This window comes from Oncorhynchus tshawytscha, linkage group LG11, assembly GCF_018296145.1.
Source record: "Oncorhynchus tshawytscha isolate Ot180627B linkage group LG11, Otsh_v2.0, whole genome shotgun sequence".
Lineage (NCBI taxonomy): Eukaryota > Metazoa > Chordata > Actinopteri > Salmoniformes > Salmonidae > Oncorhynchus > Oncorhynchus tshawytscha.
In genome coordinates this window covers 31065882-31089483 of record NC_056439.1, presented here as the reverse complement: position 1 = coordinate 31089483, position 23602 = coordinate 31065882, and the positions used below count along the sequence as shown (strand labels likewise).

Genomic DNA, 23602 nt, shown 5'->3' with positions numbered 1-23602 from the left:
CGATCTCTTTCAATAATGTCAGGAATGGAGGAGGTCTTTATCCTAGTGATTGTTAAGGCGAACACCGCCATGTTTAGTTTTGCCCAACCTAGGTTGAGGTACAGACACGGTCTCAATGGGATAGCTGAGCTAACTACACTGACTGTGCTAGTGGCAGACTCCACTAAGCTGGCAGGCTGGCTAACAGCCTGCTGCCTGGCCTGCACCCTATTTCATTGTGGAGCTAGAGGAGTTAGAGCCCTGTCTATGTTGGTAGATAAGATGAGAGCACCCCTCCAGCTAGGATGGGGTCCGTCACTCCTCAGCAGACCATGCTTGGTCCTGTTTGTGGGTGAGTCCCAGAAAGAGGGCCAATTATCTACAAATTCTATCTTTTGGGAGGGGCAGAAAAGTTTTCAACCAGCGATTGAGTTGTGAGACTCTGCTGTAGAGCTCATCACTCCCAACTGGGAGGGGGCCAGAGACAATTACTTGATGCCGACACATCTTTCTAGCTGATTTACACGCTGAAGCTATGTTGCGCTTGGTGACCTCTGACTGTTTCATCCTAACATCGTTGGTGCCGACATGGATAACAATCTCTCTATACTCACTAGTTTTAGCTTTAGCCAGAACCATCTTCAGATTAGCCTTAACGTCGGTAGCCCTGCCCCCTGGTAAACAGTGTATGATCGCTGGATGATTCATTTTAAGTCTAATACTGCGGGTAATGGAGTTGACAATGACTAGGGTTTTCAATTTGCCAGAGCTAATGGTGGGAGCCTTCGGTGTCTCAGACCCTGTAACGGGAGGAGTAGAGACCATAGAAGGCTCGGCCTCTGACTCCGACTCGCTGCTTAATGGAGAGAACCGGTTGAACGTTTCTGTCGGCTGAATGAATGACACCGGTTGAGCATTCCTACAGCATTTCCCTCCAGAAGCCATGAGAAAGTTGTCCAGCTGCAGGGACCGTGCGAGGGGATTTATACAATCGTTACTATCTGTACTTACTGGTGGCACAGACGCTGTTTCATCCTTTCCTACACTGAAATTACCCTTGCCTAACGATTGCGTCTGAAGCTGGGCTTGCAGCACAGCTATCCTCGCCGTAAGGCGATCGTTCTCCTGTATATTATGAATGCAGTGACTGCAAGTAGAAGGCATCATGTTAATGTTACAATTTGCTTCGGCTGTTGGAAGTCCTGACGAACCATGCCCAGATAAAACGTTCAGAGTAAAAAAGTTGACTGAAAAAAAGTTGAGTGATGGAAAAACTAAAAATATAAACAGTAATTAAAAAGTAAAAAACTTAAAGTTGTCAGGTAATAAAGTAAGCTTTGCAACAAGATGCACAGCAGCACGTAAACAAGTCTGCAAGTTGTGACCGGAAATGACAAGCAAATTAATAGATTTCATAGGCACCTGTATTTGATCACGATGGTCGATCTAAGCTAGGAGCTACACAGACTTACTCATCTTTCATGACATAAAACAACATTGTACCATATTTCATATCTGCCTTGACAGGAGCGAGTCAACATGGCCAGGAAGGTAGAGAAGATTGAATTCCACAACAGCAGAGAAGCAGCACAACTCTTGGTTTAAGCAAGCAGCAGAAGCTCTGGAGGTGGACCTGGATGATGTTTTGCTTGGTAAGGCTACATAATTAAATGAGTTATCTAGGAGTGGGAGGTTGCCCCATGAGAAACACAGAAATAAGAGGGCCTTGCATAAATAGATCAGAGTAAACTGACATTTAGTTTTTTTTAGGGGGGAGGAAGGATGAGGAGGATGACGGGCAGCAGCAAAAGATGGTGAAGGTCATGAAGATGCACCTGAAACACCCGATTTCTCAGCCTGTATTCAAGAATGTGATGAAGACCAAGTACCCCACACAGATGGGTAAGCTCTCCCTGCCCAACATGCCCCTACATGCTTAGGAAACGGCCTTGACCAGTGTCTCCAATCAGAAGAAAAGATGGAAACAAAAGAAAAAGCAGCAGTGTTAAAAATGATTGTAGTCTCAATTAGAATGTTTGAGATTGAATTTATATAAATGGAAATACAGTGCAATTATTAACATTTTCACAAATGATTTTAGAAGATATCAGTCGTGTTTTTTGAATAAATACTTTTTTTTGGACATTCAAGAAAGTCGAGCGGAGTCTACCGCATATGCGTTCACTGTAAATTACAAAACAATGCTAGAAACATTTTTGTTTGAGAAACTTCTTAATCACAATGTACATTTATTTGAACACTTAACTACCGGTAAACCTGAGATAAGTGGAGGCCTTCATCAAGCACCTCAATGGCAATGTGGGTAGAGAATGTCATAGTGGGCTGTTTTGTATAGGAGGTGTAGGCAGGGCTCCGCTCCCTCTGGAATTGTGTGGTGGGCCAGGCGGTGTCCGTCTCCCCCCTCCACGGAAGCAATGTGGATGCTAACTCCTAAGGCCTCCGACAGAGCCAGAATATCTACGTGATCACACTCCATCGCCATGGTTTCCACGTCCTGGATAAGGCAAGAATGGACATTGTAAGTATATACCCAAGCAGAAACAGAGGCTACCAAAAAATTGTCATGTCCTTGATTGGTCCCTAAAACACCAATTATTTTCCATTAATTGCACCACCACTAGAGAGCAGCAGAATACTTTCAGACATTAGTTTTGGGTGGTGAGACTCTTTGACAAGAGGTCTGATTGTCTTTGGAGAAAAGTATCAGCAGCATCTGGCATACTTCCATAGCACATTAATAAAACAGAATTTAACTGCAATATGGTCTTGAGCACAACTCATACTGACCCGAGTGCAGTAAACCTTGAGACTGGGTGCCTCCACAAAGTGGCTGAAGAAGTCGGCATGGTTTTGCAGGTAGGCTGAGGTGAGCAGCCTGAGGTATTGCACCATACTGTCGGAGGTAGTTTGCTCATTAAAGAGCTGGAGCAACGCGTCACCCTGCTCATCAGCTTCACATTGTTCTAGGACACCTACAAACTAAAATATGAATTGTCCAATAATTAAAACAGGCTTCAATTACATGTCTGACAGTTAAAGAAAATGTGACTAGTCATCTTTATTGTGAAGGTGCATTATTAGATTATTTTTAAAACGGTACAAAGTTAAATGTAAACTTACCATGTCAAGCATGTCTTTGAAAGAGCTCTCATCAAAGCCTGCAGCCAATAATTCTTTGCTACTTTGTTTCACTGTTTCTTTGAATCTGAGATATGGAGAGAAAAGTATACATTTTCATCCATTATTTTGAAGTGGCCAAGCCACACACAGATAAAGGGTCCAACACATGGAAAAATGTATGCATACTAGGAAGGAATTTACCTTTGCAAAGCTCTATCATTTTGTAACAATGATTCCAGGTGTCCAAAGCAGAGGGCTCTGTAAAAGCAATTACCATCGCCCCTGATTTTCCTCATGTACTTATACTGGCTGCAAATCTCCTGCAAAACAAATGAGAGATGTGTCGGTGAATTTGACAAATTCAAGTACTTTAGGCTAGTTAAACGATCTTACATTAATATGTATTTGAGTAACTAGTTAATCCATTATACAATTTGTTAACGACTTTACAGTTTACTTAACAATGTAATTTACACTAAACAAATATATAAACGCAACATGTAAAGTGTTGGTCCCATGTTTCATGAGCTGATATTAAAGACCCCCCTCCCCCCCCAAAATAAAACCATCATATGCACAAATAGCTTATTTCTCTCAAATTGAGCACACATTTGTTGACATGCCTGTTTGTGAGCATTTCTCCTTTGCTAAAATAATACAGCCACTTGACAGGTGTGGTATATTAAAAAGCTGATTAAACAGAATGATCATTACACAGGTGCACCTTGTGCTGGGGACAAAAGGCCACACTAAAACGTGCAGTTTTGTCACACAACACAATGCCACAGATGTCTCAAGTTTTGAGGGAGCGCGTAATTGGCATGCTGACAGCAGGAATGTCCACATCTGTTGCCAGAGAATGCAGACCATCTGTATGGTGTCGTGTGGGCGAGCAGTTTGCTGATGTCAACGTTGTGAACACAGTGCCCCATGTTGGCGGTGGGGTTATGGTATGAGCAGGCATAAGCTACCGACAATGAACACAATTGCATTATATTGATGGCAATTTGAATGCACAGAGATACCGTTACGAGAGGCCCCTTGTTATGCCATTCATCCATCACCTCATGTTTCAGCATGATAATACACAGCCCCATGTCGAAAGGATCTTTATGCAATTCCTGGAAGCTGAAAATGTCCTAGTTCTTCCATGACCTGCACACTTATCACACGTCACCCAATGAGCACGTTTGGGATGCTCTGGATCGACGCATATGACAGCGTATTATAAGGAAATTGAAATACAACTCAGTAAAATCATTGAAATGGTTTGCATGTTGTGTTTTTATATTTTTGTTCAGTGTAATTCTATTTGTTTTGAAATATCCAAGGAATATCTATCCAAAGATGTCAGAGATCCCACAGCAGACATGTAACGTTGAGCTTTGTGTTTAATAGCCTAATATAGTCCAAACTTGAATTCACATGCTCTTGTGAGCCTTTTTCAATAGCTATATGAATAGGCATTATTACCCGATACTTTGCAGCTTCCACCTCCAGCAGATATGTAGATATTTCTTCTCTACTTGAAACAAACTGTCCTGGTTCCGTCTGTGAAGAACAGTCATTGGCTAAATTAAATCTAATATAAATCGTGTAGTGACAATTGTAAAACATAATACTTTGTTAATTCCTACGTTAAATCATTTTTGTTGTTGCTTAAAGATAACATTACCATACTTGAGGCGTCTCAAAGAATAGTCGAATTATTTTCTTTCCACCTTGATGAGGCTAGGTTAGCATGCTACAAAGATAAACATGGTTAGAGAGCTAGCTAGCTAAGTAGAAACAGATGTAAATGTTTTCAGAATTGTCATCCTGTCTCGCGGGCTAATTGCGTGGTAAGACAGAACACGACAGTTGTACGCAACAAAGAGACAATGGAATGAAAAGTAACATCGAGAGACATTCTAAAATTCTTTCATTTTCGAGCATCATTCTTCTTCGATGAGGTTTAACTGCGATAGGCATCCAAAAATGTTTGCATTACCGCCACCTACTAGACTGGAGTAAAACTCCCTTGTACTTTGCTTAAACAATAAATAATAAGAATAAATTAATATTTGAGCAACATTAACATTAACAACCGGATATTTAGAAGTGCCATAGTTAGTCCATTCAGTAGTCTTCATTTTTAAAACAGCAACCAGAACTCATATTTATCTGTTTTTATTCATTTCAAAGAGACCGGTTCAAAGACATTTTGTCAGATGAACATTTTGTAATATATTTTTTTAATGAATAAAGCAAACTAATGAACATTGGAATTCATCCTAACAATTTTTGAACATCAATCTTTGATTAGGGTATATGAGTAATGCATGTACAACTGCATGGTGTAACCCCAACAATTTCCTTCATCAGCAACTTATCACCACAAACTATACTATTATAACAGTATTACAACAACCTTAAATACAAATGTAAAGTAACTTTTTAGTTGTGTTTTACTGTTAATTTTTTTCAGTTATCCTCTGTTCTCTGGCACTCGTCTATCAGTCATGTTGCTCTCTTCTCTGTCTGGCCTCTCCTGAATGTATTCCTGTAAATATGGTAAGTAATAAAATTAATTGTTAGTTGCAATCTTGCTTTGGGAAATATAATATGATTAAACTATACAAAATCTTTATTTTGGAAGAAATCATGGATAATAATACATTCTAAATAAAGTATACTTTATAAATGAGAACAAATGGGATCTCGGTCAAGGTAATTACTAATACATAACAATGCAATTAGACATTACCTTTACCATATCCATCATTGTCAGCATGTCCATTTCTTCCAGAGGCCCATAGTGGTGTAAGTAGCACTGTTCTGCAAGGTTTTTCACAGCTATAAGCAAGCTACCCACTTCTTCAACCTGACAAGAGAGGTGGAGTGGAGGTTATTGTGACATTATTATTGGTTACTATTAATATCAAATAGTGGTGGTGCTCAGACCTGGTCTCGACTGGCCTTGGTTCATCATCGGGTTAATCTCAGTCTGTTTGTTTTTCTCCTTGGCTCTATCCCACTGGGTAAACAGTTCAGACAGCTCCTTGTTCCTCATCTCATCTGCCTCAGAGGGAAAGAAGACAAACACAGTCTAACCTGGCCCCAGACAATTCATGAACCAAAACAAAATGGTTTATCATTAAACACATATAGAGCACAATGTACATGCATTTCTAAGCATGTATTTGTATGTCTGACCAGCTTGTTTGTGTTGTGCTCCTGCTTCAGACTGTCCAGGCTATGCTGGCCCTGCTCCAGCTCCTCCACCAGCTGGCCCAGGTGCTCCACCAGATCCTGATGGGTGAGGGACAAGGTCTCAAGGCGGTGGATGATGGTCATCACCAGGGAGTCTGCCCCTTACTCCAGGTGATCTACATTCACAGTCAGATAAGGAAACAAACATACGTATTGTATTGTACCTCACTCACAACATACACTGTATACTTTGTTAATTAATTGGAAAGAGCACTCAAATGTCTCAATATTTCTGCCAAACATTAGATTTCCAGATCCAGGTATAATTGACAACAACTTAGTCTCTGGGAGGAAATCTAAAATGTTCATAATGTAGTCTTCGTACATTTTGTGCTTGGTCACCTTAAATACTGCTGCCTGTAGGGGTTGGGGGGAAATATGTCAGGTAAAGAGGGTCCAAGATTTCAGGTGAGAATGATATGTCCAATGTCTCTCCAGCTTTTCAGTGAGCTCCTCTTTCTGTTTCAGATCGTTTTCTCGCTTCCTCGCTGCCTGGTACTTCTTCAGGGCCCGCCAGCACAGTTGAGATCATAAACCTAAGGGAAAAATTCAAGAGATGATGTACACATAAACAGGTTACTACTGTATATATTGCTGATAAGGATTTGGCTTTCTTTCTATTTTAGGTTCTATTTTAAACCTATACAATATCTGTATAATTTCACCTGTCCATGGTATTGAAATTCCTTCGCTCATGGTGAGTGGTGTAATGTAACTCACTGCCTACTGTTTCAGCTATAGCCCTGCCCTCCTCTGTGCAAGGGCTTTGAATTCCTGCTGTTTCTGTGCCAGCTGACAATCCACTTCATCCACCTCCACCTGCTTCTTCAAGCAGGTGGAGGTCCTCTGTAATGAGTTCATTCCTGTCTCCAGGACTCTGCTAGCGGCCTACATGGGAAATTAGTAGTTAAATTAGCTGTGTAATTAATACTTTAAAACTTTTATTTATGCTTTATGATCCCACTGCATTTCATCATCACTGGCCATGAGAATTATGCACATCAAATGTACAGTGCTGTGAAAACATATTTGCCCCCTTTCTAATTTTCTCTACTTTTGCATATTTTTGATACTGAATGTAATCAGATCTTCAACCAAAACCTAATTTTAGACAAATGGAGACTGAGTGAACAAATAACACAAAAATGACATACTTATTTCATTTATCTCATAAACAAAGTTATGCAACACCCAATGCCCCTGTGTGTAAAAAGTAATGGCCCCCTTACACTCAATAACTGGTTGTGCCAACTTTAGCTGAAATTACTTCAACCAAATGCTTCCTGTAGTTGTTGATCAGTCTCTCACATCGCTGTGAAGGAATTTTGGCCCACTCTTCCATGCAGAAGTGCTTTATCTTAGCGATGTGTGAGTTTTCACACATGAACTGCTTGTTTCAACTCTTGCCACATCTCAATTGGGATTACAGCAGGTCTGGACTTTGCCAGGCATAATGGGACCCATCTCATCCAAAAAGGTATACTTTTGACTCATCTGTCCATAACATTCTTCCAGGAGTCTTGATGATCATCCAGGTGCTTCCAGGTGCTTTTTGGAAACTTTAATCAACTTTTTGGATGAGATGGGTGCCGTTATATCTGGCAAAAACCAAACACTGCATTCCACAGAAAGAACCTCATACCAACGGTTAAGCATGGTGGTGGTAGTGCGATGGTTTGGGGATGCTTTTCTGCCTCAGGACCTGGACGACTAGCCTTACTAGAATGAACCATGCTGCTCTGTATCAGAGTATTCTACAGGAGAATTTCAGGCCATTCGACTGTGAGCTGATGCTGATGCGCAGCTGGGTCATGCAGAAATACAATGATCAAAAACATACAATCAAGTCTACATGAAAATGGTTAAAAAGCAACACATTTGAAGTTTTTGAATGGCCTAGTCACATTCCTGACCTAATCCCAATTGAGATGTGTCAGGACTTGAAACGAGCAGTTTATGCTTGAAAACTTTGCTGAGTTCAAATAGTTCTGCATGCAAGAGTGGGCCAAAATTCCTCCACAGTGATGTGAGAGACTGATCAACAACTACAGGAAGCTTTTGTTTGCAGTCATTGCAGCTAAATATGGCACAACTAGTTATTGTAAGGGGCAATTATTTCTTTACACAGGGGAATTGGGTGTTGCATAACTTTGTTAATTCAATTAATAAAATAAGTATGCATTTTGTTTTTATTTGTAAACTCAGGTTGCCTTTCTCTAATAATAGGCTTTGGTTGAAGATCTGATACCATTCAGTATCCAAAATATGCAAAAATAGAGAAAATCACAAAAGGGCAAATACTGTTTCATGGCACTGACTTATGTTTTGTGTGCAAATAAGATCTAATTAGAAATACTTACCTCTTACAACAGGTGTGTGATTGGCATTTTCATCTCTATTTCAGGGGGAATATATAATTCAAGCGTTTAATGGCAGTGTAGTGCTCAAATTCTTAGTCCATTACAAACTTAACTTAAGCTGCATAATTGTGCAATATAATTTAAATGCAAATCATGATGCATCCAATTCTCATGGGCCTACGATATGATTAGACCTATCAATCAAAAGTTTATCATGACATAAGGATTGTGGCCCAATGGTAGGCAAACCTCTAAGGGATTTGCAAAGCTAAACAGATGAGCTATCATGCATAATGCATACGATTATAAAAGTTGATTGTTACATACCTAGTTTACTCAAATTGCGTTACAAAAATGTTTTTCATTCTGTTTTCCACTTGCAGTTCAATCGGAGGGTAGTTTTTATTTATAAAAGGAAGAGTCCGTATTTGTAGGTGTTGCAACTGAACTCCGTTAAGTTTATAAAACTTAGCACTTGCACTTGTTGTGTTCCTGAAAGAATGGTTCCATGCACACGAACAAGAGAGCGACAAAGGTCTTTCCGGATTTGGGTGTACAACTGAACTTGTGTTACATGTTGCCCGGGAACCAGAGGGGAGGCAAGAGGGAATGCAAGGGGAGCGTTCTCCGTTGTCATGGCAACTGCGGGGAGGCGTTCAATTTCACAGATGGATAGCAAGTGAAATGTACTCCATAAAATGCATACTTGCCTTGATAAGTTGTTGACTGACATTGAGAAATAGTTTGTGTTTGCAATCTAGATAGAACAATTATTATACATTTCATTTTGAAAATATAGATGTCCGCATGCATGGTCAATAATTGTTAGGTATCCAACCAGCTTGATCAGCACCAGCATTTTCTTGATCCTGTTTTGACTTCAGATACTTTTCCAGATACAGTAGGTATGGGTCTAGTTCATTTGACACTAAGAAAATGAGACGCATTTAATTTATGTCAGTAGGCTTAAGTTTCAATGAAACAAAGTATCAACTGAATATCAATTTGGGTTGCAACCAATGATATGTATTACACCTAGATGACTAGGGGCGCTGTTTTGAAGCCACCACACATCCATTTTGGTACTCTCCATTGTAATAACAAATATATACGATTTTGGTAGCTACACCACCGGTCAAAAGTTTAAGAACACCTACTTATTCAAGGGTTTTTCTTTATTTTTACTATTTTCTACATTGCAGAATAATAGTGAAGACATCAAAACTATGAAATAACACATATGGAATCATGTAGTAATCAAAAAAGTATACAAATATTTTTTATATTTGAAATTCTTCAAATAGCCCCATTTTGTCTTGATGACATCTTTGCACACTCTGGGAATTTTCTCAACCAGCTTCACCTGGAATGCTTTTACAACAGTCTTGAAGAAGTTCCCACATATGCTGGGCACTTGCTGGCTGCTATTCCTTCACTCTGCAGTCCAAATCATCCCAAACCATCTCAATTTGGTTGAGGTCAGGGGGATTCTGGAGGCCAGGTCATCTGATGCAGCACTCCATCACTCTCCTTCTGGGGAAAACAACCCTTACACAGCGTGGAGGTGTGTTGGGTCATTGTCCTGTTGAAAAACAAATGATAGTCCCATGGGGGCGGTAGGTAGCCTAGTGGTTAGACCATTGGGCCAGTAACTGAAAGGTTGGTGGGGATCGAATCCCCGAGCTGACAAGGTCAAAATCTGTCGTAATGCCCACTGTTCCTAGGTTGTCATTGTAAATAATAATTTGTTCTTAACTGACTTGCCTAGTTAAATAAAATAACACAATTTTTTTTTAAAGCCCAAAACATATGGGACGGCAAATCGCTGCAGAATGCTGTGGTAGACATGCTGGTTAAGTGTGCCTTGAGTTCTAAAGAAATCACAGACATTGTCACCAGCAAAGCACCTCCACACCATAACCCCACCTCCTCCATGCATTACGGTGGGAAATACACATGCGTCTCACAAAGACACGGCGGTTGGAAGGAAAAATCTCCAATTTGGACTCCAGACCAAAAGACACATTTCCACCAGTCTAATGTCCATTGCTCGTGTTTCTCAGCCCAAGGAAGTCTCTTCTTATTGGTGTCCTTAAGTAGTGGTATCTTTGCAGCAATTCGACCATGAAGGCCTGATTCACACAGTCTCCTCTGAACAGTTGATGTTGAGATGTCTGTTACTTGAACTCTGTGAAGCATTTATTTGGGCTGCAATTTTTGAGGCTGGTAACTCTAGTCAACTTATCCTCTGCAGCAGAGGTAACTGGGTCTACCATTCCTGTGGCGATCCTCATGAGAGCCAGTTTCATCATAACGCTTGATGGTTTATGTGACTGCACTTGAAGAAACCTTCAAAGTTCTTGAAATGTTCCGTATTGACTGGCCTTCATGTCTTAAAGTAATGGACTGTCATTTCTCATTGCTTATTTGAGCTGTTCCTGCCATAATATGGACTTAGGGCTATCTTCTGTATACCCCCACCCCCTTGCCTTGTCACAACACAACTGATTGGCTCAAATGCATTAGGAAGGAAAGAAATTATAGAAATTAAGTTTTAAGAAGGCACCGGTAGAGTACATAGACTTGGAATCACTGGCCACTTTAATAATAGAACACTAGTCACTTTATATGTTATATAATGTTAACATACTCATTACTCATCTCATATGTATATAATGTATTCTATTCTACTGTATTTTAGTCAATGCTTCTCTGACATTGCTTGATCTAATATTTATATATTTCTTCATTCCATTCTTTTACTTTTAGATGTGGGTATTGTTCGATACTACTGCACAGTTGGAGCTAGAAACACAAGCATTTTGCTACACCCACAATAACATCTGCTAAGTATGTGTATGTGACTGTCACGATCGTCGTATGGAGGGGACCAAAGCGCAGCGTGTGTCACGCCCTGGCCCTAGTATTCTGTGTTTTCTTTATTATGTTGGTTAGGCCAGGGTGTGACATGGGTGATTTATGTGTCTTGTTTTGTCTAGGGGTTTTGTAGTCTATGGGGTTGTGTTCAGTTGAGTGTTCTAGGTAAGTCTATGGTTGCCTGGAGTGGTTCTCAATCAGAGGCAGGTGTTTATCGTTGTCTCTGATTGGGAACCATATTTAGGCAGCCATATTCTTTAGGTATTTTGTGGGTGATTGTTCCTGTCTCTGTGTTTTGCACCAGTTAGGACTGTTTCGGTTTTTCCACGTTTTCTTATTTTGTATAGTGTTCACGTTTTCATCTTTCATTAAAGATGTTAATAAATAACCACGCTGCATTTTGGTCCGCCTCTCCTTCCCAGGAAGAAACCCGTTACAGCGTGGTTAGAATATTCTTCTTTATTTCAGGAAGAACACTAAAACAAACGTGACCGCTATATAAACAATGTGCTAACGTGCAACATAACATAGACAATAACCCACGAAATACCTAAAGAATATGGCTGCCTAAATATGGTTCCCAATCAGAGACAACGATAAACACCTGCCTCTAATTGAGAACCAATCTAGGCAACCATAGACCTACATAAACACCTAGATGGAAACAACCCCATAAATCTACAAAACCCCTAGACAGTACAAACACCCTAGATGAGACAAAAACACACATATCACCCATGTCACACCCTGACCTAACCAAAATAATAAAGAAAACAAAGAATACCAAGGTCAGGGCGTGACATTGACCAATAACATTTGATTTGAATTGATAGACAGATAGACATTTAGTAAAATACCAAGTCCATATTGGGGCAAGAACAGCTCAAATAGCAAAGAGAAACGACAGTCCATCATTACTTTAAGACATGAAGGTCAGTTAATACGGAACATTTCGAGAACTTTGAACGTTTCTTCAACAGCAGTCGCATAAACCATCAAGCGCTATGATGAAACTGGCTCTCATGAGGACCGCCACAGGAATGGAAGACCCAGAGTTCATTACAGTTACGAGCCTCTGAAATTGCAGCCCAAATTAATGCTTCACGGAGTTCAAGTAACAGACACTTCTCAACATCAACTGTTCAGGGGAGACTGTGTGAATCAGGCCTTCATGGTCGAATTCCTGCAAAGAAACCACTACTAAAGGACACCAATAATAAGAAGAGGCTTGCTTGGGCCAAGAAACACCAGCAATGGACATTAGACATTAGTGGAAATTTGTCCTTTGGTCTGGAGTCCAAATTGGAGATGTTTGGTTCCAACTGCTGTGTCTTTTGTAAGACATAGTCCGGGTGAACGGATGATCTCCACATATGTATTTCCCACCGTAAAGCATGGAGGAGGAGGTGTTATAGTGTGGGGTGCTTTGCTAGTGACCCTGTCTGTGATTTATTTAGAATTCAAGGCACACTTAGCCAGCATGGCTACCACAGCATTCTGCAGTGATATGCCATCCCATCTGGTTTAGGCTTAGTGGGACTATCATTTGTTTTTCAACAGGACAATGACCCAACACACCTCCAGGCTGTGTATGTGCTATTTTACCAAGAAGGAGAGTGATGGAGTGCTGCATCAGATGACCTGGACTCCACAATCCCCCAACCTCAACCAAATTGAGATGTTTTGGGATGAGTCAGACCGCAGAATGAAGGAAAAGCAGACAACAATTGCTCAGCATATGTGGGAACTTCTTCAAGACGGTTGGAAAAGCATTCCTCATGAATCTGGTTGAGAGAATGTCAAGAGTGTGCAAAGCTGTCATCATGGCAAAGGTGGCTACTTTGAAGAATCTCAAATATAAAATAGATTTTGATTTGTTTCACACATTTTTTGTTACTACATGATTCCATATGGGTTATTTCAAAGTTTTAATGTCTTCACTATTATTATACAATGTAGAAAATAGTAAAAATAAATAAATGATCCTTGAATGAGTTAATGTTCAAAAACTTTTGACCGGTAGTGTATATAGGGCAGCAGCCTCTAAGGTTCCAGGCTGTATCACATCCGGCCGTGATTGGTCCCATAGCGTACAATTGGCACAGCATCGTCCTGGTTTGACCAGTGTAGGGCGTCATTGTAAGTAAGAATTTGTTCTTAACTGACTTGCCTAGTTAAATAAAGGTTAAATAAAAATAAAATTAATAAAAATTAAAATGGTGCAGGATTGCATAACCGGGTGAAAGCCGGCTAGTGATGGCTATTTAACACTCTGATGGCCTTGAGATAGAAGATGTTTTTCAGTCTCTCGGTCCCAGCTGATGCTCTGCAATTTTCAGCAAATATAATTTAGCAAGTTGCTAATCCTGTTGTAAGGAGATATGTTGATAAACCTGTTGTTCAGAAAGGCTGTACATGTGACATTTAGGATTTTCCCAATCAAGTGGTGGTGGTATGTTTTAGGACGTAGGCCCAGTGGTAATGGTATGAGATTGGATTACATTTACTTGACTGTAAAGTTAGACAGAAAATAGCAATCAATCTAAAATGAACCCACACCCTCAACCAGTGTTATTGTCTAATAATAACAGATCTTGGAAATATGCTTTGGGTGCTCTGGAAACCGAGCAGAGTAGAAATAGTGTACTAAGACTGTCAGAAAGAGCTTTGGGAATTACATAGATGGAAAAATTCTGCTTTACCTGCATAATACTTATGTTTAGCCATAAATATGTTTTAGCCTATATGCTTTTTTAAATATACTGTAGAAGGCTTTTGACTTCCCCATAGATAGATTTGTAAAATTTCTAATCAAAGGCATTTCATTTTGGTAGAGTTAATCTTGTTATTTCTGGATGGTGACTGTTTATTTTCTTAAGATTGAGTGATTTATCTTCTGTCACAAAAGTTGATGTATATCACCGGGGTCTGTAATTCAAGCTGTTCTATGGGTGATTGTAATACTCCTTCATAACCTCTGCCGTAACCATGCAAGCCTTCAAGACAGAGAGAGGCTTTTTAGTGCAGCAGAATCAAGTAGAGCCAAACAAAGCTAAACATGTCCTTAAAAGGCATCACCACTGCTAGGGCTGCTTGCTCTCTGTCGTCTGGCAGCACAGATAGCTCTTTTCTCTCACATCAACACAGGAGTGACTGGCCCTGAGTTTACTCCACATGCGGAAAACGTATGACTGTATGTTGATGCTGCTTAAGTTTGATACCGCATACGTTTGTTGTGAGCTCTATCTCTCCCATCTTATTTCGTGACTGTAGGATTTTAAAGGGAAATTCTCACTTCTATGTTTGATGACTGAGTGGAATATTTTGTTTAATGATGAATTGATTCATGCTGTTAACTACCTTCCAGGTCCCTGTGTTGCAACTCCAGGACCAACAGGCACATCACTGGGCTACGAGGACAACAGGGAAGTGTTGCATAACCTAGTTGTTGAGTGCAACATGGTGACCACCAATGGGACCATCCCAGCCAGCCTGTCCAGAACACTATGCCAAAGACAAAATATCGATAACACGGATACCTCTAACTCTCGGACTCACCCCACTGCAATCCACTCATCCTTCAACTCTTTGAGGTGAGCCCAGAAAATGATGATGTCTTTTTAATGCCTCTGTTCAAAATAATTGTGTGCATTATACTGTATCAGATGTGTAACAATCTGCAGGGTCAGGTACATGTTATTTCTAGTTAAATAAAGGTTAAATACAATTTTTAAAATCACATAGTTACATCAAAGATAAAGGAAGTAAAATTCTGAACCCCTGTCACTATAATATGGTGGGTTATACAACAGCTGCAGGCATAAAACTCTGAAGGGCATTATGTTGTATTCTAAAGCTGCAGTGTTCAAACCTTGGACAATAGTCACTTATGCTCATATTGTTAAGATTTCCATGCTGACAGCATTTTTTGCACAAAAGCCATATGGTAAAGAAGGTGCCATTTGACTTATTTACCAAATGGGGGTGGGTTTATAATTTTGTTATAATAACCCTTGCATTTTTTTTTTTTTACATTCTCACGTTCTTGACAATTCCAGTAGCATTAACACAATACCTTTTTTAGATGTATCATAATATAAAAACACCTGCCAGTTCAGTTAGGAAATGCCATAATAAAAAACTAATGGGGTGGAGAACAGATGCCCAAGGTATCCTGATTGCAATTAGCTTTTTATCTTTGAGCGACTGATTCTGGAGTGCCTTGACATATATGGTATAGTAGCCACCACCCCCAACACACACATGTCAATGCAGTCCTAAAATAATCTCTGAAAGCACAGCTGAGCTCTGGCTTTCCTCCCCCCGCTGTTGTCATTGCTTCGACCGCTGCTCTGCCCCGTGTGTTCTCTACAACGCGTGTGGATCCGCTAAAATAATGACGAGATTTAGTTATTCTGAGTATCTATCGCAATTTTGTTATGGTGGGAACAAGGGCAACACATCTTTAAGCAAATTATCGAGCGATGAGAAACGATGCGTTGAGCGGCGACGGCAGAACGACATTACGTCAGAGTCAGCGGAGTGAGTATTTTGCTACTTGTGAAGCGCTGGGCAATCGGCCTATCAGTGATTTTATTTTAGTTGCCAGTGGTTAGATATATGGTTAGATGTAATGGCCATACTGTGTCCTTGTAAATGAAAATATGTTATCATTGATGATATAAGACCGACATTTTTCCTCGTTGTCTTTTTTATACACTGAAACAGACTACACAAATTTAGTCCACGGGGATTCTACTCATTATTTAAAAACATTAAAAACGATTTTTATGAGAGAACTTGGTATCATAAACCTGCATCTATTAACCTAGATTATGCATTGTCTCTTCAAGTAATTTGCCTTCCCTCTGTTGTAGGGATGTAGAGCCAATAGTGTTTGCCATCCAGAGAGGAGATGCTCAAACTGTGAATGAGCTGTCAGTGGCTGCACCACTCAGCCTGATGAAAGAGAACAAAGACGGATGGATACCTTTGCATGAGGCTGCATATTATGGCCAAGCTGAATGCATTAAGGCACTGATGAAAGGTACATGTTGAAAGCATCATTTTTACAGTCTATCAATGTAAAGCCTTGCCTTTATTGTTGCGGTTGAATTAAATAGACTGGAGGATCATGAAATGGTGAAAAGAAGACAACAAACTTTATATATTATCAAAGTTGTAAATGATGTTTAAGCATTGTGTGTTTACATTTGTGCATTGTAGCCTATGCATATATTTCTCCTCCAGCCCAACCAGGGTCAGTTGACAAGCGCACCCTCCAGGAACAGACTGCTCTGCTCCTGTCAGTTTCCGGTCAGCACTTGTCCTGTGTGCAGTGCCTTCTACAGGCAGGGGCAGACCCCGACATCAGCTGCAAGAACAAAGAGACCCCCCTATACAAAGGTACATCTCTCCACATAGGCTATAGCCTGAGAGTGGAAGATAATGATACCACCTCTGTTTTTAAATAGATGGCCTATTCTAAAGCATGGTATCTTCTGCCAGGCTAACCTAATATCATCTGATGCCTTCCAGCATGTGAGCGGGAGAACGTGGAAATAGTGAGCCTCATCCTGTCATTCGGGGCCACAGTGAACCAGAGGTGTAACCGGGGCTGGACAGCACTCCATGAGGCAGTGTGCAGGGACAACATAGAGATCTGTGAGATGCTGTTTAGGGCAGGAGCCACCATTAACCCTCCTAATACCTACAGCATCACACCACTAATAGTAGCAGTCCAGCAAGGACGTGTAGATGCCCTACGGTACCTCATTAGGAAAGGTAGGGTTCACTGAATGTAGTTCTGTAATGTCTGACATGACATGTATGTCCACATAATGCATCCATGCTATATGGCTGTTAATTATCACCTTATTGAGACAGACAATGGCCTCTTAAAGTGATTACGTGATGTGTTCTTATAACAGTCGGTCAGTTCTTTGCGATGTCTCTGATGTTGTGTTCTTTTCCCCAGGTGCTGACATTAACATGCAGACATGTGACGGTGCTACAGCCCTGTATGAGGCCAGTAAAGATGGCCACAGGGAGATAGTGGAGCTGCTACTATCTCACAACACAGACGCCAACAAACCCACCAAGACAGGACTCCTACCTCTACACATTGCTGCTCAGTATGGACACCATGAGTAAGTTAGAATGCACTATATGGCTCTTGTCATGTCTGTATTTTGTATTACTCTTATGTACAGTACTAATGTCCACTTGTTCCAGGATTGTGTCCCTGCTTGTCCCGGTCACCAGTCGGGCCAGAGTTCGCCACAGTGGAATCAGCCCCCTCCACCTGGCTGCAGAGCACAACAGGGACATGGTCACAGCCATACTGCTCAAGACAGGAGCCGACGTCAATGCCACACTATCCCACAATCGCTCCATGCGGTATTCGGATCACCGCACCACACCACTTTACTTTGCCATTGCCAATGGGAGCAGTAAGACAGTAGAAATGTTACTGAAAGCTGGTGCTAACCTGAGCCTGGATCCAGTCAACCCTCTACTAGCAGCTGTAAGACACGGTTGTGCCAGGATTGTCTCTCTACTGCTGGAGCATGGGGCCGATATTAACACAAGCATCCCAGCCTGTCCTACCACCTTCCCTGGTGCTATTGTACTCTGCCTGAATAACCTACCTCTTCTCAAGTGCCTTTTGGATAAGGGCTGTGATGCCCAGGCCTGCTTCAGATGTGCTTATGGTTGCGGCCCACATCCAGCACAGGACAGCATGGGCAGCATAGGTGTTGACATCAGCAAATGCACCAATGACATTTCTCTTCTAACCTGCACAGAACCTGCTGTCAGCAAAGTACAGGTAAGGCAAAGTAGGCTCCTATTGCCGTGATCACAATTATTATGGGAACTTGATTTTTCAAGATGCTCATTATCTTTTCTTTCTGTTCATCCTAATATCCCTTAGTTTTGTGAGTTGATCTCATCACCATCCATGTGTAACTGGGAAGGGCCCGTCATAGACTTGCTGCTGGACTATGTTGGTAATGTTCAACTGTGTGCCAGACTCACCGAGGTCCTGGACGGCCGGCGAGAATGGCCCAGCATCAAGGCCAAGTCATGTGAGTACATATAGACATATAGACATATAACACACACACACACACACACACACACACACACACACACACACACACACACACACACACACACACACACACACACACACACACACACACACACTCAAACAGGAGGGACAATCTAACACAATTTCCCATGCTGTTTCCTCAGTGTCATCCCGTCCACTGATGCACCTTTGTAGGTTAAGGATCCGTGAGCAGGTGGGTGTGTCCAGACTCAGGTCTTTGGACAGACTACCCCTCCCAGACAGACTGCTGCAGTATCTCAGCTTGCCCAGACACAGCTTTGATGACTTCTGCCCTGATGGCAAATAAGGCTTATCAGTGACCTGTATTGTGCCTTATAGTATATTACCTGTTTACATGAGTTTGGGCTGTATTTCTGGGTTAGTAATTATTACTTGATAGGGTATAATGTGTGTAATGGCAAACTATGTGTGTGTGTGTTGTTTGCACATAGCATGTGTGTATGGAAGTGAGCTGCAGTTCTGAGTGGATGGGTTGACAAATGACAACAGATAGCCTAAAGCCACAGCAGTTGATAATCTCTGAAGAAGTGCAACGAAACTGAGCTTAAATGAAACTCAAGGTAAGCTTTTAAAATACCTGTGTCATTTAGATGTTTAGGCCCAGGCAAACAAATGCAGACAATCAGTTTGAGATGGTTTATGGAATGTACTTGTATATTCAGCGCTAATTTTGTAATATGCTTTTAAAGTGTGTTTTCAACAGACCTTGTGCAATGAGTGTAGGCCTATGTAATAGTCCAGTTGTTGTTGTAATGTACTGTAAATGTCAGTGCCAAAATGTTTGATCCTGTATTGGAAAAGGTGCTGGAACCAAAGAAAAAAATCGAAACATCTGCATTTTATTTAAAAAAATAAATGTAAATTCTCCATTTAACAAGTATTATTTACAAACAGAAAATATCCAGAAATTCTGGGGGGGAAACGTCACTGTCAGTCTGTTTACCTTTTGTGGAAAAATATCAGTGAACTACAACAAGTCATTTCGATCAATTAGTTTTTAAATCAGTGTATTTTAGAAATATATAGCCTACACAAACACCATGAAGTAATCAACACACAAGCAGACCTTTCCTTCAGCATAGCTGATCACAAATAATCAAAGAATGGACAACTTCGAATGTCACTCCAATCCTATACCAACACATGTAAAGTATAGAATTAGAGAGAAGGATGATGAAGTATAGTCTACATTTTTCAGTTTTATACAGTGCTATGATTTTATCATGAATTCTTCTTAGATTCTATGGAAGCCAAGTGGTAGGTAGGCTAACGTTGCAGGTCTTCCGAGCAGAAATAGCCTATTTGGTCTGAAAGACTTAAGTGCCAATGACTGACTACTCTTAAAAAAAAGAGAAATACCAAGTTTTAAATAAAAACATATGGCATTGCAAAGTCAACTAATTCATATTTACATCTTCATTGTTGCTTATTTAAATGAAGAATTGCCTATTTAAAATGTATTTATACGTGCATAATTGTGTTTAAATGAAGCCAAACACGCTGAAGATCGATGAGGGGACCGTGGGTTTGGTCGGTATGGGTTTGACCACGACATGCGTTTGGTTATTATGTCCGTGTGCCATATCAGGCGTTTCAATTTCAGCCACTGAGGCTTTTCCCCAGAGTCCCACAGTTGAGTGGGGAACAACTATGTGACTCTGGAAGACGTGGTGTCCATGGTACTGAAACGGACAGCAACCGCACACACTGACATTGTGAGAGACCAAGTCCACGTTGAGCGGTTCTTTTTCGATAGAGCCAAGTCGATTGGATTGAAACAAGGTCGGTTTTGGTTCCTGGTGATTTTTGATTTTTTTTTCAACCCTATTGATTCGGGTCACACCTTGGCTCTTGTTCAATCCATACAGTGAAGGTTCTGTATTGGTTTGGGCTAACCGGGGTTCCTCCCAAAACGATGCAGGGAGTTGACGTTTCCTCATGGGTACCTGATCTTGCTTGCTGTTAGCACTGTCTGCAATTGGGTTCTGACCCATCCTTACGTTCACCTCGTCTTGCGCACCCGAACCTCCTTTTTCATTGATGGGCGTCATGCTCTGGTGAATTGTCTCCAAAGAATACGCGCTAGATTTGTCCACCAGGGCTTTGACGATGCCAGACTCCGCGGACCTGTGTGTGTGGCATCTGGGCATCCGAGAGTATTTCTGAGAAAAACGCTTGAGCTGTTTCTGCAGGTATTTCCTGTGGTCCACAGAGCGCCTGCAAGGGGCTGATTTGTCTAGAGCTGCTTTGATGTCACTGGATGCCAAGTTTACAAAGTTCAGTAACGTTTTCACTTCACTGTCTGCACTTGCCATTTTAAACAGTGTGAAAGTGTCAATTGTTTAATCCATACTACCAAAAAAGTCCATGCAAATGATATTCTTCATCTTAAAAATCTGAGGAAAAAGTGAATGGCATCATTGAGAAGCATGCCCAACCAAATTTGTTAGGGTAAATGGAAAACATATTAAGGACTTAATGTAGCCTACTTACATTATTCGTTGTTCATGAAGAATCCCTCAACAATTACACAATTACGCATGATAAAACAATAATTCGCCTACACAATTGCATAGCCTAAAAAAACATCGGTTGCAAGTTATCCATTCATATCCACAAATAGAACGTACCATGTCCCCTGTAGAGGATTCCCATTCCTGTCTCTATCCCAGACGCAGTCTGACTGCTTCAACAAGTTGAATGAATATAAACTGCTTGTAGTTATGGTGCTTTCCTTGAACCAATCAGCGACCCCAGGCCCCTCACAATGCTCCCCAATCAGCCTCCAAGCGCCCCAGTATTGAATTCTTTGCCATCACAAATTGTTGTCATGGAGATCCCTCAAGAAAAGCAGCTAATATATGCAATATTTCTGCCCGGTCTTCCGCGCGCTCATGGAACACCCATACAATAGTTTATCCAAAAGTTTACATATTTCCCGTAGCATTATTATTCTGACTAGGCTGAAATGGACATGCTTCATCACTGCGAGACAACATTTGTTACATTCAACTGTTTTGTTCTAGACTCCCCCCTCCTAGAGTGATGTCAGATGTAGGATTTGGTTGGGGGGTGATCTAAAGAGCACATATCCATGGAAAGGGGGCTTGAGCGCTCAAGAATCTTGTCTTTCTATTTTCCCCCTCAATTGAGCGACACAAAAGCTGAATTACTCATTCAAACCTCGCGGGACAAAGGGAAAGGAGCTGGATAGCACTCCTGCATTTGTAGTCAAACATTTAGAGACTTAAATCGAGTCGTCATGAAGGAGAAAGAGTTGGACAAAGCCCATAGAATTGCCATCAGCAAACATTTTCCTGTGTCATATTAGTGGGTCTCCATAGCTCCTTCTGGCCGGCGGACAATAGCACAAGTTTGCACACTCGAATACTGTCACCCTGCCAACGGCAACAAGCGCCCAAAACAGGACAATCCCCGGAGAAAGCAGGCTCCGCGGGGAAGGTTGCAATAGAGGAGGAAAAAGGGACTTGTGAAATGCTAATTGAGCTCCATCCCCCTATTGAAGAAAAAATAGTACCTTTCGTTCCATTGAACTAGCTCCTCTTGGCAGCAGTGTGGCATGAGATGTGAGGAAACCGTTTGTCTGGTAAGTAACCTACACCACACGCCTATATCCACCATACCGCTTCGCTGCCCTCAGCCCTGACCGCAAGACGTTGTTTAAGCGCACCTGTAAAGGACGATAATATTCATATTTATTGACTTTTCAGAGTCAAATGCACTGTGTATCTATTACATGTTATAGGCGTATCATGTTTTATAACTAATAATTTACTAACGTGTTATTTCTCTCAGAATATGTAGCCTGAACTACATAATGTCTGAACTACATATATTTGAACTTGTCCAGCCCCTGGTATGAAGGGTTGAGCTGCTCATGCTGTCGGCACTTGGAGGCAACAGGACCCTATTTTCCATATCTCCTCTTCTTCGTTCACCTTTCTGTTAATCTCAAAGGCCAATTAACAATGGTGCACCTCTCCCCTACCCTGTCGACCTACTCCTGTGCTTTTGAAGAGACTGAGAATGAGAGAGAAAGAGGAAGTATAGTGGCACCAATAAATCCTACTGTGTCCCTGTATCCATGCCAGTTTGAATAAAAAAGATGAAGGCAAGGTTTGTATTTTCAGATTGTATGTGATGTGTAATGGGACACAGGCAAGGGTAGATTGTAGAATAATAATGTTCTGAACCCCATCAGACATAAGGTTTAGGGCTCCCGGGAGCGCAGCAGTCTAAGGCACTGCATCTCAGTTCTAGAGGTGTCACTACAGACCCTGGTTCGATCCCGGGCTGTATCACAACCGGCCGTGATCGGGAGTCCCATAGGGCAGCGCACAAATGGCCCAGCGTTGTCCGGGTCAGGGGAGGGCTTGGCCAGGGTAGGCCGTCGTTGTAAAATAAGAATTTGTTCTCTCAAGGATAGTACCCTTTTTTTAAACTTTCGCCTAAAATGACATACCCAAATCTAACTGCCTGTAGCTCAGGACATGAAGTAAGGATATGCATGTTCTTGATACCATTTGAAAAGAAACACTTTGAAGTTTGTGGAAATGTGAAATTAATGTAGGAGAATATACCACATTAGATCTGGTAAAAGATAATACAAACAAAACATTTTTGTTGTTGTTGTTCCTTCATCTTTGAAATGCAAAAGAAAGGCCACACTTTCAGAGGTCTATGTGTAGTTTAGTTTGGCCACCAGATGGCAACAGTATGTGTGCAACGTTTCAGACTGATCCCGTGAAGAATTACCTTACTGCACAATATTTTGTATCAAGTCTGTCACGAGTTTGCCAAAATGTGCCAAATTGGTCATTTGATTCATTTTCAAGTA

At 41.2% G+C, this 23602-nt stretch overlaps 2 protein-coding genes and 3 long non-coding RNA genes across 6 annotated transcripts; 1 reads left to right on the top strand and 4 right to left on the bottom strand.

Annotated features, from left to right (window-relative positions):
* Positions 1-1999: 1999 nt before the first annotated feature.
* On the bottom strand, positions 2000-5089 carry LOC112262308 (ubiquitin thioesterase OTUB2). The gene is made up of 6 exons (XM_024437981.2): positions 4796-5089; positions 4594-4671; positions 3322-3440; positions 3121-3205; positions 2788-2979; positions 2000-2494 (listed from the first exon to the last, which is right to left on the bottom strand). The coding sequence occupies exons 1-6, from the start codon at positions 4796-4798 to the stop codon at positions 2288-2290; spliced, it is 684 nt and encodes a 227-aa protein (XP_024293749.1). The 5' UTR covers positions 4799-5089; the 3' UTR covers positions 2000-2287.
* Positions 5090-5191: 102 nt separating this feature from the next.
* On the bottom strand, positions 5192-6481 carry LOC112262307. Its single transcript, XR_002955328.2, has 3 exons — positions 6064-6481; positions 5867-5983; positions 5192-5662 (listed from the first exon to the last, which is right to left on the bottom strand). It is a non-coding gene; the product is annotated as an uncharacterized LOC112262307 (long non-coding RNA).
* A 566-nt stretch (positions 6482-7047) lies between these two features.
* On the bottom strand, positions 7048-9309 carry LOC112262306. The gene is made up of 3 exons (XR_002955327.2): positions 9060-9309; positions 8733-8767; positions 7048-7260 (listed from the first exon to the last, which is right to left on the bottom strand). It is a non-coding gene; the product is annotated as an uncharacterized LOC112262306 (long non-coding RNA).
* Positions 9310-14745: 5436 nt separating this feature from the next.
* Positions 14746-19613, top strand: LOC112233212 (ankyrin repeat and SOCS box protein 2-like). Of its 2 annotated transcripts, XM_024400672.1 has the most exons (9): positions 14746-14802; positions 14977-15202; positions 16487-16656; positions 16860-17015; positions 17148-17393; positions 17587-17758; positions 17844-18438; positions 18544-18697; positions 18867-19613. In XM_024400672.1, the coding sequence occupies exons 1-9, from the start codon at positions 14784-14786 to the stop codon at positions 19028-19030; spliced, it is 1902 nt and encodes a 633-aa protein (XP_024256440.1). In that variant the 5' UTR covers positions 14746-14783; the 3' UTR covers positions 19031-19613. The 2 variants fall into 2 exon arrangements, with proteins under 2 accessions (XP_024256440.1, XP_024256441.1); XM_024400673.2 differs by lacking the exons at positions 14746-14802; positions 14977-15202 and adding an exon at positions 15771-16151.
* Positions 19568-21469, bottom strand: LOC112261735. The gene is made up of 2 exons (XR_002955195.2): positions 21375-21469; positions 19568-21140 (listed from the first exon to the last, which is right to left on the bottom strand). It is a non-coding gene; the product is annotated as an uncharacterized LOC112261735 (long non-coding RNA).
* Between the last annotated feature and the right edge of the window lie 2133 nt (positions 21470-23602).

Excerpts from the sequence above, each read along its gene's own strand:
- LOC112233212 (XM_024400672.1), top strand. Across the intron at positions 15,203-16,486 it reads TCATCCTTCAACTCTTTGAG|GGATGTAGAGCCAATAGTGT; the intron begins GTGAGCCCAGAA and ends CCTCTGTTGTAG. Across the intron at positions 17,394-17,586 it reads ACGGTACCTCATTAGGAAAG|GTGCTGACATTAACATGCAG; the intron begins GTAGGGTTCACT and ends TCTTTTCCCCAG.
- LOC112262308 (XM_024437981.2), bottom strand. Across the intron at positions 3,441-4,593 it reads TGGAAGCTGCAAAGTATCGG|GAGATTTGCAGCCAGTATAA; the intron begins GTAATAATGCCT and ends TTTGTTTTGCAG. Across the intron at positions 3,206-3,321 it reads AATGATAGAGCTTTGCAAAG|ATTCAAAGAAACAGTGAAAC; the intron begins GTAAATTCCTTC and ends TCCATATCTCAG.